The sequence below is a fragment of the Xenopus tropicalis genome, chromosome 1 (assembly GCF_000004195.4).
Source record: "Xenopus tropicalis strain Nigerian chromosome 1, UCB_Xtro_10.0, whole genome shotgun sequence".
Classification (NCBI taxonomy): Eukaryota; Metazoa; Chordata; class Amphibia; order Anura; family Pipidae; genus Xenopus; species Xenopus tropicalis.
In genome coordinates this window covers 37,477,947-37,496,437 of record NC_030677.2, presented here as the reverse complement: position 1 = coordinate 37,496,437, position 18,491 = coordinate 37,477,947, and the positions used below count along the sequence as shown (strand labels likewise).

General features: G+C 41.1%; 1 protein-coding gene across 1 annotated transcript in view; it reads right to left on the bottom strand.

Annotated features, from left to right (window-relative positions):
* grxcr1 (glutaredoxin, cysteine rich 1) overlaps positions 1 to 18,491 on the bottom strand; it is a 38,755-nt gene that overhangs the window by 13,924 nt on the left and 6,340 nt on the right. Inside the window, exon 2 of the mRNA XM_012956174.3 lies at positions 5,427 to 5,815. Within this exon, the coding sequence (XP_012811628.1) occupies positions 5,427 to 5,815 (389 nt within the window). The remainder of the gene's footprint in view (positions 1 to 5,426; positions 5,816 to 18,491) is intronic.

Here is an 18,491-nt window from a genome sequence, read left to right as displayed (position 1 = left end):
AAAGATGGTTAATTCTTGGAAGGGTATTTCTGGATTCCTATCCATTTTATATCTGTTGAAATTCAACCAAATTACCCTATTTATGCAATGAAAATCATCATTTAATACTTTCCCAGCCTTGAAAACCTCAGACCCCCAAAGATGATCTGAATAAGTTATTGGCTTTTGGGGAAAGTTGATGTATTCAACCTATATCAAAATGTCAGTTCCAATCAATACCACTCTTTCTGGAAACATGATCCTCCTTTTCAGGAATTATGATCTAATCTTGATAAAATTCTACTGATCCAATTAGTCATGGTGCAATCTTCTATATGTAATAAGTACTATTGATCACTATGGATCACTCAAAACCGATCAATCCATAACAATCTATAGTAAATCTGCCCCAAAATGATTTATGAATACTTTTTAAAGAATTTATTGGGTGATTTGTTTGTTTCCCTAACCTTTTTCTAAACAAAAATAAAAATAAAACACACTCCCTATGTAAACTACATGGCACTTTGACAAGTGCAGAGACTCACAGAGTAGGAATTATCCCAGAACCAAAACTACTGTAAAGTTTGACCCCCCCCCCCCCCGACATTTTCCATTTGATTCTACGCCTTCATAATGTAACTTAAAATGAAAATAATTTTCCTGGACTTCACTGAGAAAAGATCCTGCCACAGCATTTGCAGGATTTTTTCAATTTTAATCACTTTTGGGGTAATGTAATAAAACACACTATGCTATGAATTTCTGCTACTGGGCAAACTTTGTGCCTTTAATTACATATGGGGGGGGGGTTGTATTTTTGTACTTATTTTGCCCTCTCAGTTTATTTTGGATGGTTATGCATCCTAACCTTAGTTATTCACATATAGAATTCTAGAATTATGCTGTAATATATTTACTTTATGTTACATGGATGCTATAATGTCAAAAAAGGACATCAGAGTTCAAAACAACAGGGCTTATTAAGTAATTCAAACACATAAGCAATAATGCAATAGGTTAGTAACCCATAGCAAACTATAATTGGTTTTTTCATGATTTTTCCACCTAAAAGACAAAACTATCTATTTAGACACCAAAATAATTACAGTTCTCTCTTGCATGGGGGGAGGGGCAGTTGTATTTTGTTGATGCTTGTGTGGATCAGTTCTCTTCTCTGAGGAAGCTAGCATGCCGGAAAAAAGCCATATGAACAGAGTTCTTACGTCTAAGTTTGTAAATGAGTGCCTGGATGCTGTTCCAATCAGTTGGACGGTTGGCCAAAATGAACAATACGATAATATGTATGGCCCCTCATATATTTGCCCACAGGCTGCATACCATACAAGCCAGCCAGGGTATGGCCACATTTAGTCTGCAGCTGTTTTACATTTAATCTGCAACTGTGTATGGCCTGTATGCCCATAGTGATTGCTGCCTTTGCTTTATGCACCCCATACTGAGGGTCTGGTGCACCTGGATCTTTACTTGGTGAGTGTCTTTTTACCATTGGTACCTTCACCTCCTTGTACCTTCATTTTTGGTTTTGTATTTTCATGTTTAGTCTGCCGCAATGTGCATGCTCATTTTGCTCTAGGCTACTGTAGGTGCTGGCAGTGTTCATACTCCATGAATTTATAGAGATGCAGTGGGGCAAATGTAGGTTTCTGAAAAGCGGGCTTCTGAATTTCCACTGTGGCACAGCAACTCTAAAGTACACAGAGAGAGGCACAGCAGCAAGCTGTGGAACTGTATAGCAAAAGTGTGACAGCTTACTATAGATGGCAGTGATGGTCTCCTCAGGGGTGCTCAGAACCCTTGGGTATTTTGGATGACTTTAAAGTTAGAAATAGATACCAAGCAAAAACTGGTTTATCTATTTTTTTTTATATCTAGTATAATGGCAATACATTCTCTGAATCTTTTAGCTCTCCTAAAATTCAATATAAGCATTATGTGGATGATGATGGCATCTTTCTTCCATAGGTTATTCCTTGCGATGCTGAGGGTTAATGTTGGGTCTTCTTTCACTGTTATCACAATCAGTCTATTCTGAGATAGCTGCCTTGGATTCAGGCATAAATAAAACCCCTGGCTCCAGTAGATGCTTAGTATCCAAAGTAGATGTAGGCATAGATTCTACATTGAACTGGTCAAAAAGACTTTCTAATTAGGATCCACAGCATTTGCTAGGTCTTTATCCCGAGTTGTCTTTGTCTTGGTTCCTTTTTTTCTGGCCATGTCCTAAGGAAGGGAGTTTATTTAAAATTACATTTTGTTTTTGAAAGTAGTAAAATGCATTATTCCTACTTCATTAGGACAAGGACAGCTATTGAGTCTAAACTAATAACAGCAAAGGACTCCCAGCATATAGATTCCTCAAGGTAATGCTAACATGCAAGTCAAGGATTGGCAGGAGGCACAGGCCACAACATGGTTCTGTCCTTACAACCTGCCATATGTCAGGCAGTAAGGACAGGGTTCGGCTGTGCCTCCAAATGCTGCGCTCTGCTCCTCAGGTCAGATTATTAATCCAGCATTGAATCCAGCATGAGAAGCAGAGTGAAGCCTTCCTTGGGGTACAAGTGATTGTTAAGTGAGTTCTATCACATGTGATTTCTTGCCATTTAAATGTATCCTTATTTGACGTGTTTCTGCTATAATTGGTTTCCTATGTTGGTGAATTAGATCTTTGCACCCTTGAGGAGACTGTATAGCTCTGGAACTGGAATTGGTGGGAGCAAAAGATTCCCATTGGGACTTGTCAATTGATTTTTAGACTTGAAGGAACAAGTTGTAAAATGAGTTTTAGCATTTGGGGGACATCATGCAAATGGTAGCTTAAGTCATATTTGTAACAATAGAGGTTCAAGCAGGATGTTCATAATCTCCATGTTGGCATTCTATCTGAACACCATCTCACTGATGTCCCACCTCCAGTTTAACCGCAGGCTACTCAATTCTTTACCATTGAAATTAGTACAAATGGATATTGGCGATGGGATGATGAGCAGCGTAGATGCTCCAAACGCTTAAAAAGGGACACAACTTGTGGGTTTATTGTGTTTACAATTCATCCTGGATCTGAAAGTTTTCTAAATGAAAAAAATCTGTCAAATACTTCTCTTTAATATTCATTAAATATCTGCGCAGGTACTCATTTTAAAGAACAACTGCAATATATGACTGTTTGTAAATCATGGATATTAGTTGCTAGGATTGGTATAATGCTGGCCATACACGCACCGATAATATCGTACGAAACCCCGTTTCGTACGATATTCGGTGCGTGTATGGCAAGTCGGTGAGTCGACTGATATCGCAGGAGGCTGCTGATATCGGTCGACTCGCCGATCGGCCAGGTTAAAAGATATTGATCGGGCGCCATAGAAGGCGCCTGATCAAAATCTACCTTCAGGGCTGAATCAGCAGAAGGATGTAGAAATCCTATTGTTTCTACCTCCTTATCTGCCGTTTCAGCCCTGAACGGTTAGTGGCCAATTGTACGATCTTTCGTGCGGCCAATGGTCGCACGAAAGATCAGAAATCGCCACGTGTGTGGCCACCTTAAGTGTTGTAACCTTTATGTTAGTCCATTAAGCTTTGTTAGATTACTGAAACAGGATTTGGCATATTTTCTTTTAAGAGAGGAGGTTGGTGTATCAGCTGCCAGACTGGCAAAAAACATACTTTTGATAACAAGGGTATGTGGGTCATTCACCATGAGTCAAGTCCCAATGTATGACATAAAGATGGCGAGTTTCATATTGGTGTACAACAACAGGTTAAGGTGGATGCTAAGGCCTATGGAGGCCCATCAAGCCATATCTTAGGAGAAAATTGCTGGGTCTTCTCTTTTATTTTATTGCATTCTCGATTGATTGAATTTTCTTATATTTAATATGCAAATAAATATTTGTGATATGATACAATATGGCCGACATATTTATTTTGGACTGTAGTATCCACTTTCATATTGAAGAGGAGATGCTGGAAGAACAAGAGGGGTTGTGTGCTGGCCCAGCCATTACCAACCATCTTTAGGTGGTAATAAATTGAATTATATATTCATAGAAATGTTCAGTAAAACATATGGATACCATTAATTCCATTCATCTATCCACATGTTGCAATAACCAGTCTGCTGTTTTATAAAACAAAACCCTATTTGCTTGCTCTAGGTTACCAGACGTCAACCTTCCATTGGCCCAATAATTTTTCAGGCAAAGTTACACTGAAGGCAGGGAGCCTTTTTTATAATCTGAAGACTGCACTTGTTAATATGGGTAGAAATCTGCCATATGGCTTCTTCTTTCATGGTATAATAAAATACCAGGGGACTATTATGGAACAGTGATCTTCAATTATTATGAAACTGGCAGAATACCATAACTTTTAGACATGGAACTCCCTCTATTGCTCACCAAGAAAGTCACTCAGAGCATCCATTGTTAATAAAGTCTAAAGCCATTGTGTATAATGGCCTTTCAAGAAAGGCAGGCACATCAGCTGATGGATACATTTACACTTGCATTAGCTACATTAATTCATGCCAGGTCTTGGAACACAAGAACTCAATAAAGGTCAAAATACCAATGAGATCATAATTGAATGTTATTTATCACATTGAATGCAAGCAGCTAACCCTCCATGAATATTTACAAGCAGTGGATAACATATGTTATTCTTAACCTGTTAAATTACCATATCACTATCTATTGGTTTCGCTCTTGTGATCTTAAAAAAAAAAAAAAGGTTTAAATAAATAATGTTATCTAGAAAGTGCATTCTCTTGAATTGGCCCCTGGGGTAAAACTAGGAGCAAATAAAACTGCAGAATAAAGAGCAGAACTGGGAGATCAAACTGTAGAACTGAACCAAGCAAATGCAGAATTATCATAGAAAATAAAACTAGGAGAGCAAAATGGCAAAAAGTAGAATTAGCAGAGAAATAGCAGCACTGGCACAGCAAATTCAGAATTAGAAGAGCAAGTAGTAGAACCGGTAAAGCAAGTAGTAGAAATAGCAAAGCAGTAGGAGAGTAGAATTGGAAGAGCATATAGCAGAACTGGCAGACAAAGTAGTGGAACTGTCAGAGCAAATAAAGTTACTGCCATAAACAGCAAATTATAAATGTAAACACATGAGTTAAAAAATATATAATAATAATATGCATTTTAAAAATGGTGAATTTGTCATTTTTCCAATGTAAGTTTTCTGTCTTTTTTTGCAGCCCTCCCAATATCGGTCAGAAGGGGTGAAGGGTGCTGTGGGGTTTAGTTCAATAACTTATGCAGAGCCAAAACTCCTGTCTAGTCATTATCAAAGTATTAGGGAGTAACCTGAAACCCGCCTATTATAATCATTAAAGCACCCAAAATACACACACATTCAAATATTGCATTCCATGTTCAAGACTTATTCTTATTAAAAATGCACTTATTTACCTGGAATACTTTTGCTAAATTGTCGAACAGGGCTTGGCCGGCACTGACTTTGTGTTTGACTCCTCGGACGGTTCCATTTTTACTTAGAATGTTCACTCTTTTTGTTGCAAACCCTCGATCTTTGGTAGCTCTGGCTAAGACCAGCAAATCATCTGGTTCATTTTCGCTTTCGTCAAACTCTGATCCGAGGAAGCCATTTTGAGCCCCGTCGCTCTCACTTGGGACGCTGTTCTGGTCGGTCTCAGAGCTGCTGGCACATTCAGAATCCAAGGAGTCTCCATCAGTGTACACTTCCCTCAACACCCTGCCGCTGTGAGAGGAAGCTACTCTGAATCGGACTTTTCTTGGTTGTCTGTCCATATCAGGCTTCATTTCCATATTTAGCATCACTTCATCCATTGATTTAAAAAAAAAAAAGAAAACAAGAATCAGTTACATTGTTTGGCCTCAGATTGTCACCTCTTTTGCCAGTTTGTCACACTCGCAACAATGGGGAAACTCTTTCCACTGACAGCAGAACCCATAAGGAAATAATGTCTGGTATGGAAAGGTCTAGCTGAGTCGGAGACTGTGCCATTAATAATGAATTTCTTGTGCTATGGTTACCTTTAAACTAAAACCTGCAAACTGATCCGGTTGATTCATTATGCATAGCCTGCTGTGTACTTTCACAACAGATCAGGCACAGGCAGGTATCACACAAAAGGTTCCGGTCATATATGCCTATAAATATATACACTCTATATATATGCAATTGAGAGTTCAAGCCCTTGACCATTTTAATGATAAATTCTATCTTGGATCTCCTCCTATCTTTCCAACTGTTCCTTCAGTGTCTCCCATTCGGCCTCCACCTCCACTGCTCAGCCTCTCTCAGTTGGGGTACCTCAAGGCTTTGTTCTTGGACCCCTTCTATTTTCAATCTACACCACTGGTCTGGGTCAACTAATCAGGTCCTTTGGATTTCACTATTATTTATATGCAGACAATACCCAAATCTACCTCTCTTCCCCAGACCTACCCTCGTTCCTAGATCGTGTCTCCGACTGTCTAACTGCAATTTCTGCATTCATGTCCTCTTGCCACCTAAAAATCAACATGGACAAAACTGAGCTGGTCATCTTCCCAACTCCGTTTCCCTGTCCGTCACCCTCCAACTATGTTTCCCTGTCTGACATTACTGTCTGCGTGGAAAATATTAATATAACCCCAGTTCCACAAGCTCGCTGTCTAAGAGTCACATTTGACTCTGCTCTCTGTTTCACTCCCCACATTCAAACACTCTCTTAATCCTGTCGGTTTCACCTCAAAAACATTGCACGCATTCAACCTTTTCTCTGCCAAAATTCTCATCCACGCCCTTGTCATATCTCGCTTAGACTATTGCAACTAACTGCTCTGTGGGCTTCCCCTGGTTAAACTGACCCCACTCCAATCCATTATGATCAGTGCTGCCAGACTCTTACACCTCTCCTCCCGCTCCACAAGTGCCGCCCCTCTCTGCCAATCCTTGCACTGGCTACCCGTCAAGTACAGGATTCAGTTCAAGATTCTAGTACTCACCTTAAAAGCACTCACTGGTGCCGCACCACTCTTTTTAACCACCCTAATCCCCAAGTAAACCCCCAGATGTAACCTTCGCTCTACACATGACCTCCTTCTCTCCTCCTCACTCATCACCTCTTCTCACTCTCGCATCCAGGACTTCTCACGCACTGCACCCATCCTTTGGAACGCTCTTCCCCGTCCCATTAGGCACTGCCAGACTCTCAAAGCCTTTAAACAGTCTCTTAAAACTCACCTTTTCACTCAAGCCTATAATATAAACCCTCAGAAATGTGATTACCCACTGAGCACCCCTAATCTTCCCTCAAACACTCACTAACCACTGGTTTTCACCTCTCACTCTCTTACTGTCACTTTACATACCTACATGAACTCTAACACCATGCTAGTTACCCTGACCTTGTGTCTCAGCCCCCCCTTTTAGAATGTAAGCTCTTGCGAGCAGGGCCCTTCCCCTAGTGTCTCCAATCCTCATCCAAATGCAACTGCAAACCATTTTTGTGAATTGTTTATATGTACACGTTAACTGTTCTGTCTTTTTTACCCCTCTAGTCTGTAAAGCGCTGCATAAATCGATGGCGCTATATAAATAATAATAATAAACAAATCCTGTGGAAACAAATCCTGGTCTCTGTAGTATTTTTATTTCAAAGCAATAAAAAATAGTTTTAAAAATGTGACATTGGGGGTTATTTATTATGCCCACAGGCAGAAGTGCCAGAGCACAAAGGTGGTGCAATTGCTGTCCCCTTAAAGCTCATTCACAGAGAAATTTACAGCAGATATAATATCCAGTAGCCACAGGTCAGCTCTGTCCTCATTGCTTGCAGCCTGTGTCCATCTATGAGCCTACCCCCCCACCTGTCCCACATGAATAAATTGCTTCCCCCTGCAGTGGCATAACTATATAGGAAGAGGGGAGTGGGCTGGACCATGGGGTCTGCTTCCCCTATAGTTAGGAAGTTAAAGTAAAAAATAGTTTAAAAAATCCCCCCTTCCCCAGTCACATACTCACCTGAGGACAGTGAGCGGGGGTGGCAGGCTATGGGCAGGCGGGATATAGGTTGGGCAGGCGGGATATAGCTGGGCCCCGCTGAAGATTTCTTTCAAAGTGGGGCTTGGTGCTGACTTGCACTGCTTTCCCCCTGTATCTATGGGATTAGCAGTAGGTCACTCCACTTAAAATGGAACACAGAGATCTGTTGCAATTCTTTTGCACACATTTTTGCACACTGTGTGGTATATTGTGCAACTAGCCACAGGCCTGAATGACTGCGTTAGTCAGTTCTGTACAAGAGCAGGGCACGGGAGGAGCGGCACATAGGTAGGCAGTAAGTACAGGCCTGAGCTGCGCCTTCTGGTACTGCTCCCATGGAGGACAGCAACCCAGTGGCACCAATTGTTCTGTATGTGAGCACTAATGGTGCCTTCTTATGTCCCTTAGTGACCTTGCACTTGCACCTAAATAACTGTAAATGCCCAATTTGTATACCCAAATCATAGTTAGGTGTGACACAGTATCAGTATTACATCCAAATATATTCTCTTTGCAGTGTCGGACTGGCCCACCAAGATACCAGGAAAACTCCCGGTGGGCCCAGGTGTCAGTGGGCCCTCCTGCTCCTGCCCATTTGGCCTGCTTCATGGTCATTCCCTATCTTTGAATGGGAACAAATGGGAAAAATAGAATGAAGAATAGATGCTAGCATGCAAATAAAAAAAGACTAGAAGAATAAAGAGGTTGGGTGAGGAAAGGGGGGGAATTTAGTTTGGAGAGTTGGCCTATAGGTTTTCTGGTGGGCCCCTGGGGTCCCAGTCCGACACTTTCTCGTTTGTTGAATTATCACAGGAAACCAGGGAATGGCTGAATCTGTACCAATACACAATAGACTTCCATTTTGCTAGTAAATCACAAAAACTCCTATTGTTACCCTGTGGTTTTGCCATGCCACACAAGCTTAACTGTATATCTCTCTCAGACAAATCAAATTCTTTATACACATGAAAAATCAATTTCTGCTGCTCAGTGGGACATTGGTATTTGACAACACGGGAGACGATGTGAATGGTCCAATAGGCTCCTTATCATCCGCGTTCAGTGGGAACAGCAGCGCCACATGCAGAGCTGCAGACTTATAAAAGCTATTAATATCACAGGATTCTGTGTGAGTTTCTTTGTCTCGATAGTAACCTGAGAATTGTATTATGTAGGCAGAGCTGAAGTTAGGAATGTTTAACCTGGGACCCTCCTGCTGCTTAAACTACAAAAAACTACAAATAGCTTTGTAATATGCGCTTATTAACATTTTTCTGCACCACCATGGGGCCCCCCTGATGCTAGAAGGCCATGGCAATTCTCTCCTCAACCCCACACCCAAGCAGGAGGGTGTATATACCGTACATATTAAGAGAGACAGAATAAGATTTGAAATATGACTTTGTTTTGCAAAAGCTAGTAGCTATGGTGTAAGGGATACAGGGATCATACTTTGTCTACTAAAAAATAATTTAAACATTAAATAAACCCAATTGGATTGTTTTGCCTCCAATAGGGATTGATTATACCTAAGTTTGGATCAAGTACAAAGTACTGTTTTATTATTATTATTATGCAGACAATAGCAACCAATTAGATGCTTTATTTTGAAAAGCCCCTAAATGCTCCCTCCCTTTTGCTTTCTGTGGGTTACTAAAACTGGAGCAAACATTGCACTGTTTTAACATTCATACACAGTCTCTGTATTGCTTGTGGATTCTGAGATATGCTTGTAACTTCAAACACTGAACTCCAAAATAGAATGATGGCATTGCATTGAGACTGTACATCCATGAAATCCTATTGCCAGGATAGTGAGATGCAGATAAAGAGCAATATCTTTCTGTGCCCAGAATCCTCTAGGCACCAACAGAAAAATCATTCTTGTGATTCAGTAGAGCAAAATGCAATTAGCCTGGGAAGTGAATCTTCAAATCCGTATGAAATCTAACTGTTTATCGTGTTCATTAATCAGATTTGCACACTCTTAAAATGAAAACTGAGCGCAGATGTTCTGTGTAGTTGCATTACGCCTTACTGAACAGTGGGAGCAGCCATGTGCATCCCTTGCACAACATTGTTAGTACACTGCTGGAACTCAGACAGTCGGTGCTTACTCTATATAAATGGGATAACCGGCGAGACATATTACAACTTGCCAAAAACCCTTGCTTATTATTGTTAATAAAGAGGGAATAACAATGATATATTTTGTAATAATATGAATTAAATTATTTTATTACAGTCTTGTGGGACGAGGTTGGCCAAATCAGGCTGATACAATCGCTGACCCAAAGGCCAATAATCACATCATACAGTGGGGATATGTAGACTTGGCTGAGGAAGGCCACATCAATGTGCCACTGCTTTCTTTGCTCTGCTGGATTATTAAACCTGCCCAATAGATATCAGACTGATTTTTAGGCCAGATATTGATTGGGCAGGCTCTCAAGGAGCTCTTACATTGGCTGGTAAACTCAGTCTGGAAGGGCTAAGCTGACAGCTTTTATTGGCCCGTTTATAGCCAGCTTAACCTGCCAGCAAGTTCCAAACTTGCCAGTGTGACCTTTAAAATAAGGTTACCAGGTTATGTAAAAAAACAGAAATGCTTCTAGGAAATTAAACTAAAAGGATGTGTAATTTAAGTACAATCAATACAGTCGATCAACTTGCATTTATTAGAAGTGTTCCAAATTTCTTAAATGTTTTGGTAACCAGGCAGTCATGCCCCTTAGTTCACCACTTCATTCTCTTTTCTGTCTGGGCTGATATTTGTTGGGACAAAAAAGTAGTGACCCAATTACCCTTTACCTGCACCTCGCATACTCACACGTTTCAGCGCCGAAATCCATTCTATGTGCCTGCATCTAGGCCAAAACAATGGCTCTGGTTACAGGCACAGGAAAAGGCTAATGCCAGCATAGGGGAGCTAAATCAGCCCTGTTTGGCATTAGCCTGGTTGTCCAGGTGGCCAAAAGCAGATTCCAACAGATTACTTGTTAACTTATTAGCAAACAAGGTTACAGTATGTATATCCAAATGCTTACGTCTTCCACTGCCCTTCTAGTAAGATGATGACACAATGTACAATGACACCGATAAGCAGTGTATTAGAGTCATTTTAAAACAACTGATTTATCTGGTTAAGATAATGTGCATGATTAAGACACAGGGTAAATGCTAACAACTGCTTTCCACTTACATGTAATTCAGCGCTGTCCAACTTCTGTGGTACCGAGGGCCGGAATTTTTCTGGCCAACGCAGTAGAAGGCCGATAATGGAAGCCAGTTTGACCACTCCCACTTTTTAAACCACACCCACTTAAAAACCACACTCATGTTATCACAAGAGCTTTTAAGACCATACCCACATTAATGGTGATAGCACAGCAAAACCCCAAATGGTTAGTGCTCACTGTAGGGATATCACCCTTCATTCATATGTGAAAGAATTATATTATGCCATATTAAGACACAACCTTAAATCCCTATGCCTCCTCTTCCCCTGTGGATAGCACAGCAACCCCCAGCACATAATTACACATCTTAGGGACCATATAATGACTATTTTCAAATGCTAACAAACTACCAGAACAAACTCCTGCCAGATTCACCTCCCACAGGCAGCATAGGGCAGGCAGAGTATGGCACACATAGGCAGCATAGGGCAGGCAGAGTATGGCACACACAGGCAGCATAGGGCAGGTAGAGTATGGCACACACAGGCAATATAGGGCAGGTAGAGTATGGTACACACAGGCAGCATACGGCAGGTAGAGTATGGCACACACAGGCAGGGTAGGGCAGGCAGAGTATGGCACACACAGGCAATATAGGGCAGGTAGAGTATGGCACACACAGGCAGGGTAGGGCAGGCAGAGTATGGCAGACACAGGCAACATAGGGCAGACAGAGTATGGGACACACAGACAGCATAGAGCAGGCAGAGTATGGCACATACTCTGCCTGCCCTACCCTGCCTGTGTGTGCCATTCTCTGCCTGCCCTACCCTGCCTATGTGTGCCATACTCTCTCTGCCCTATGCTGCCTGTGTGTGCCATACTCTACCTGCCCTATGCTGCCTGTGTGTATGGTACACACAGACAGCATACACTGACATAATGCTGGCACTGCTCCTACAGTCTGAGTCTCAGGTTTGAACGGGGGAACAATGTGGGTGATTAGAGCCTGAGCAATGTGTGAACAATAAAGGGGGTTACAATGAATGGATTAAAAAGTGTGAACAGTACAGAAGATTACATATTTAAACAATACAGGGGGATTACAGCCTGAATCTGAGGTGTGAACCATGCAGGGGGGCAGTTAATCTCAGTACTGATACCATTTAAAGCTTCCACAAAAGTAAATCATCAGCCAGACAGGTGGGGGGCCACACAGAGGGGGGTCGTTATCCATAGTGAAAAGTTTGAAACATGTAGGAAACCAGCTCTGCTGTCTCACTGCAGGGGATTAATTGCACGAGTTGCACAGGGGGTGAATGCCGAACCAAGGGTGACAAGTGGTTAGCTTTGGGGCTATTAGGGACCAGGGTCTTGCCTTGGACGCCCTGACATTCAGACCCAGCACTACAGTAAAAAGATGTAGTCTCTGTATTTTTAAAAGTGTTTCCTTCCAATTATTTTTTTATCTTCATTATCTTAACACCATTATATTACACCATTGTGTAAGGTGTAATTTTTGACGCAGGTCGCCATGCTTTTTACCTATAATGATGCATGTATCCCCCATATTTCCAGTGTAATGGTGGGCATGGGGTGGCAATGTGCATGATGCGTTAAAATGCATGCCATTACTTGTGCACTTTGATATGAATTGGATGCTGTGAAAAACTTTCATGTTGGGATATTGGAATTTCCAGTGTCTGGCATAAAAATGACATCTGTGCCGGACTCTTTAGACGTTAGTAAGCTGTGTATTGATGCAGGGCACTGTGGGAACCCTGGAGCTACCACCAGGTCTGGCATGGTGCCGAGAGACTGGCGGATTGCTAATGTGGTGCCGTTATTTAAAAAGGGATCCCGTTCTCAGCCTGAAAACTATAGGCCTGTTAGTCTGACATCAGTAGTAGGAAAAATTTTGGAAGGGGTAATAAGGGATAGGGTACTTGAATACATTGCAGTTCACAATACTATTAGTTTGTGCCAGCATGGTTTTATGCGTAACAGATCTTGCCAGACTAATTTAGTCGCCTTTTATGAGGAGGTGAGCAGGAACCTCGATGCTGGAATGGCAGTTGATGTCATCTACTTGGACTTTGCTAAAGCGTTTGATACAGTACCTCACAGAAGGTTAATGATCAAATTAAGGAATATTGGCCTAGAACATAATATTTGTAATTGGATAGAGAACTGGCTGAAGGATAGAGTACAAAGAGTGGTGGTAAATTGAACATTTTCTAATTGGGCCAGTGTGGTTAGTGGAGTACCGCAGGGGTCAGTCCTTGGGCCTTTGCTTTTTAACTTGTTTATTAATGACCTGGAGGTGGGCATAGACAGTACTGTTTCTATTTTTGCTGATGACACAAAATTGTGCAAAACTATAAGTTCCATGCAGGATGCTGCCGCTTTGCAGAGCGATTTGACAAAATTGGAAAACTGGGCAGCAAACTGGAAAATGAGGTTCAATGTTGATAAGTGCAAAGTTATGCACTTTGGTAGAAATAATATAAACGCAAACTATCTACTGAATGGTAGTGTGTTGGGGGTTTCCTTAATGGAGAAGGATCTAGGGGTTTTTGTTGATAACAAATTGTCTAATTCCAGGCAGTGTCATTCTGTGGCTACTACAGCAAATAAAGTGCTGTCTTGTATAAAAAAGGGCATTGACTCAAGGGATGAGAACATAATTTTGCCCCTTTATAGGTCCCTGGTAAGGCCTCACCTTGAGTATGCAGTGCAGTTTTGGGCTCCAGTCCTTAAGAAGGATATTAATGAGCTGGAGAGAGTGCAGAGACTGCAACTAAACTGGTTAAGGGGATGGAAGATTTAAACTATGAGGTGAGACTGTCGAGGTTGGGGTTGTTTTCTCTGGAAAAGAGGCGCTTGCGAGGGGACATGATTACTCTGTACAAGTACATTAGAGGGGATTATAGGCAGTTGGGGGATGTTCTTTTTTCCCATAAAAACAATAAACGCACCAGAGGTCACCCCTATAGATTAGAGGAACAGAGCTTCCATTTGAAGCAGTGTAGGGGGTTTTTCACGGTGAGGGCAGTGAGGTTGTGGAATGCCCTTCCTAGAGATGTGGTAATGGCAGATTCTGTTAATGCCTTTAAGAGGGGCCTGGGTGAGTTCTTGAACAATCAGAATATCCAAGGCTATTGTGATACTAATATCTACAGTTAGTACTAGTGGTTGTATTTATAGTTTATGTATGTGAGTGTATAGATTGGTAGGTGTGGGTTAGGTGTGCTGGGTTTACTTGGATGGGTTGAACTTGATGGACACTGGTCTTTTTTCAACCCTATGTAACTATGTAACTTTGAGGTGGGGTCCCTCCATGGTTCCCCTGGATCTATCGAAGCAATGCTTGCTATTGAAGCAAATGGACTGATGGAGTGTATAGGCACTTCACAGCAAAACACACAAGTGGAAGGAGTGGCTTTAGACATAAGTACCTTGTAAGTAAAAAAGTACAAGTACAACTGCAGTAAAAACTAGAAAAGTAAGTTTGAGAACAAACTTCATGTTGGGTTGAAAAACATGAAGTCACTGAATGGGCTCTGTCCACTTTCCCTAACCTTGGGCCACAGTTATACAGTAACAACCACTGTGCAAAGTTTGGGGACCCTGGTTTTAATAGTGTCTGAATGGCAGCAATTTAAATTTCCCCACTGAAATTCAACAAGTGACATCTGATTGGCGGTTGGTGGCCCCACCCCCTTTTTCTAACCTGGAACTGAAGTTAACCAGTGACTAACTGCAAAGTTTAGGGACCCTAGGATTAATAATTAAAGAACGGCAGCAGTTAAAATTTAAACCAATAAAAGTCAATAGGTGAATTGTGATTGGTGGTTGGTGGGTGTGCCCCCTTTTTCTAACCTTGAGTGGAAGTCACCCAGTGACAAACAGTGGGCACTCTGGCATAAATAGTGTGAGAATGACAGCATTTTAAATTTAAACCAATAAAATTCAATGGATGAAATCTGATTGGCTGTTAGTGGCCCAACCCACTTTTCCTATTTTTGAACTGCAGTCCCACAGTGACCAACTTTGCAAATTTTGGGGCATAAAAATTGTGAGACTGACAGTATTTTACACTTCACCATTGAAATTAAATAGGTGAAATGTGATTGGCTGTTGGTAGCTCCGCCCACTTTTTTTCTAACTTTGAACGCCAAATACCCAGTGACAAGCTCTGGAAAGTTTAACAACCCTGGAATTAATATTTAAATAATGGTATCAGTTTAAATACAAAAAAAATGAAATCTAATGGGTGGAAATGGATTGGCTGTTGGTGGCTCCTCCCACTTGTTCTAACCCTGAATATGTAGTCATCTAGTCACTGACTGTGCAAAGTTTGGGAACCCAGACAAAATAGTGTGAGAAAAGCAGCATTTTAAATTTAAACAAAAAATATTCAATAGGTGAAGTCTGATTGGCTGTTGGTGGCTCCACACACTTTTAAAAACCTAAAAATTCTGTCCCCTAGTGGCCCTGGTGTTGTGAGAATGGCAGCAGGTTGAATTTCACCATTGAAAGTCAATAGGTAAACTCTGATTGGCTGTTGATGGCTCCACCCACTTTTTCTAACCTTTAACCGCAGTTACCTGGTGCCTAAGTCTGCAAAGTTTGGGGACCCCGGTGTTATTACTGTGAGACTGGCAGCAGGTTGGATTTCCCCCAAGTCAATAGGTAAAATCTGATTGGCTGTTCACAGCTCCGCCCACTTTGGGGCATCCAACAATCATCATATTTTCATTCAGGCTGACCCCATGACTATGAGATTCAAGTTTGAGGGTGTGCAGCCTCAAAGCTGTAAGATTGGCAGCAGTTTCAATTTTCCCATAAAAGTCAATGGGTAAAATTTGATTGGCTGTTGTTGGCCCCTCCCACATTGCATTTTTTTTTTTAAAAACTTGAATGCGTAGTCACCCAGTGACTGACTGTGCAAAGTTTGGGAACCCTGGCATCAAACCAATAAAAATCAATAGGTGAAATCTGATTGGCTGTTGGTGGCTCCGCCCACTTTTCAAAACAAATAATGCAGTCCCCTAGTGACCAAGTGTAAAAAGTTTGGGGACCCTGGTGTTATTACTGTGAGAATGGCAGCAGATTTCCTTTAAATCAATAGATAAAATCTGATTGACTGTTCACAGCTCCGCCCACTTTTGGGCATCCAGCAATCAACATATTTTCATTCAGGCTGAGCCCATGACTATGTGATTACAGTTTGGGGAGTGTCGCCTCAAAGCTGTAAGATTGGCAGCAGTTTCAATTTCCCCATTAAAGTCAATGGGTGAAACTTGATTGGCTGTTGTTGGCCCTTCCCACTTTGGGGTCATCCAACAAATGTCACTGTTTCATTCGGGGTGACCCCATGATTATGTTATTCAAGTTTGGGGGGTGTAGCTTCAAAGCTGTAAGAGTGGCAGCAGTTTGAAAATCTTCCCTGTCAAAGTCAATGGGAAAATTGGGGGGTTCGGAGCGGCGCCACAAAAAGACGGGGGGCGGGATCGCTTAGAAAAGCACAAGCAACCTGCTCCGCTATAGGGCGAAGAAGTGTGGGGAGTTTGGGTGTTGTACCCCTAAAACTGTAGGAGGAGTAGCGTTTAGAAAATGGGGGGCGCTAAGAAGAAGAAGAAGAAGAAGAAGCGGAAGAATGAGCCAAAGTGGAAGAACAGTCTGTGGGGTTTCAACCCAACACAATTAGCATTAATCATAACGTAATCTATTTGGTCAATGGGAAAAATTCAGGCAATAGGAAATTTTTCTGCTCGAATATTACACCAGTTTATCCCATTACTTAAAATCAGCACTGCCGCATGGTGTAGTTATTTGCCACATTTTACACACCTTGATTGGCCCTTTTTGAATGCTTTTTTGTTTTTCGTTTATCTAATCTTCTAAAAGAAACACATCATCTGTGCTTATTACTCTATATAACTATATTTTCTGCCAGTACTGATACATTATTTTCTCATTAAAGGAGTTGCAAACCCTATTAGAAAGTTAATGCTAATCGGCTTAAAGTGTGCTTTTAAGCACTTTTGAAATGTACAGTAATTTATTTCATCATACTATTTCTGTATGGCTCAGAAGAGCATTTTGTTGTGCATTGTGTAGCAAGTTAACAGCCTTTTTATTACTATTAAAAAACACAAAGCCAAGTACAGGTATGGGACCCCTTATCCAGAATGCTTGGGACCTGGGGTTTTCCAGATAAGGGGTCTTTCTGTAATTCAGATCTCCTCCCTTACGTCTGCTAAAAACATTATTTAAACAGTAATTAAACCCAATATGATTGTTTTGGCTCCAATAAGGATTCATTATATCTTAGTTGGGAACAAGTACAAGGTACTGTATTATTATTACAGAGAAAAGGGAATCATTTAACCATTAAATAAACCCAATAGGGCTGTTCTGCCCCCAATAAGGGGTAATTATATCTTAGTTGGGATCAAGTACAGGTACTGTTTTATTATTACAGAGAAAAGGGAATCATTTAACCATGAAATAAACCCAATAGGGCTGTTCTGCCCCCAATAAGGGGTAATTATATCTTAGTTGGGAACAAGTACAAGGTACTGTTTTATTATTACAGAGAAAAAGGAAAACATTTCTAAAAAATGTGAATTATTTGATTAAAATAGAGTCTATGGGAGATGACCTTTCTGTAATTCCGAACTTTCTGGATAAGGGGTCTGATACCTGTATTGAGCCTGCAATGCACTGCTTGGCCAGTCTGAACGTGATACATGCACAATACAAAAGCAAAGACAAAAAAGAATCCCTTTTCATCCATTAGGTGCAGCTTGTATAATGAAAACCTGAAACCATAAAATGAGCCACAAGAGGCTGCTCTCTATCAGCCGGTATAATCCTTCTTATTGCTGTAAGTACTGCAGAAAGTGTGCTGTCAGGATTCTGCCGCACATGCGTTGTATAAAGCAGCCAGACCTATCTCTCTTCATCTTTACAGGACACAGGTTGAATAGTGTATCCAAACAACCTAATATGTTACAGCCTTATTCAAAGTCTCCATTAGATGTTTTTTTGTGTAAAAAACAGTTTCGGTAGCATTATAATGAGACACAGACTGTATTGTAACTGTGCTATTTGCTATCAGTATTCTATCAACACATTGGAGACATGTTTTTCTAGAAATATTTTTGTAATCTTTTGCAATGATATTTACTGGTGCCCATGTCTTTGTTCTTGTTCATGTCCTCAGGAATAAATGTTAATAATAATAATAAATAGGACATCCTAACTTACTACAGA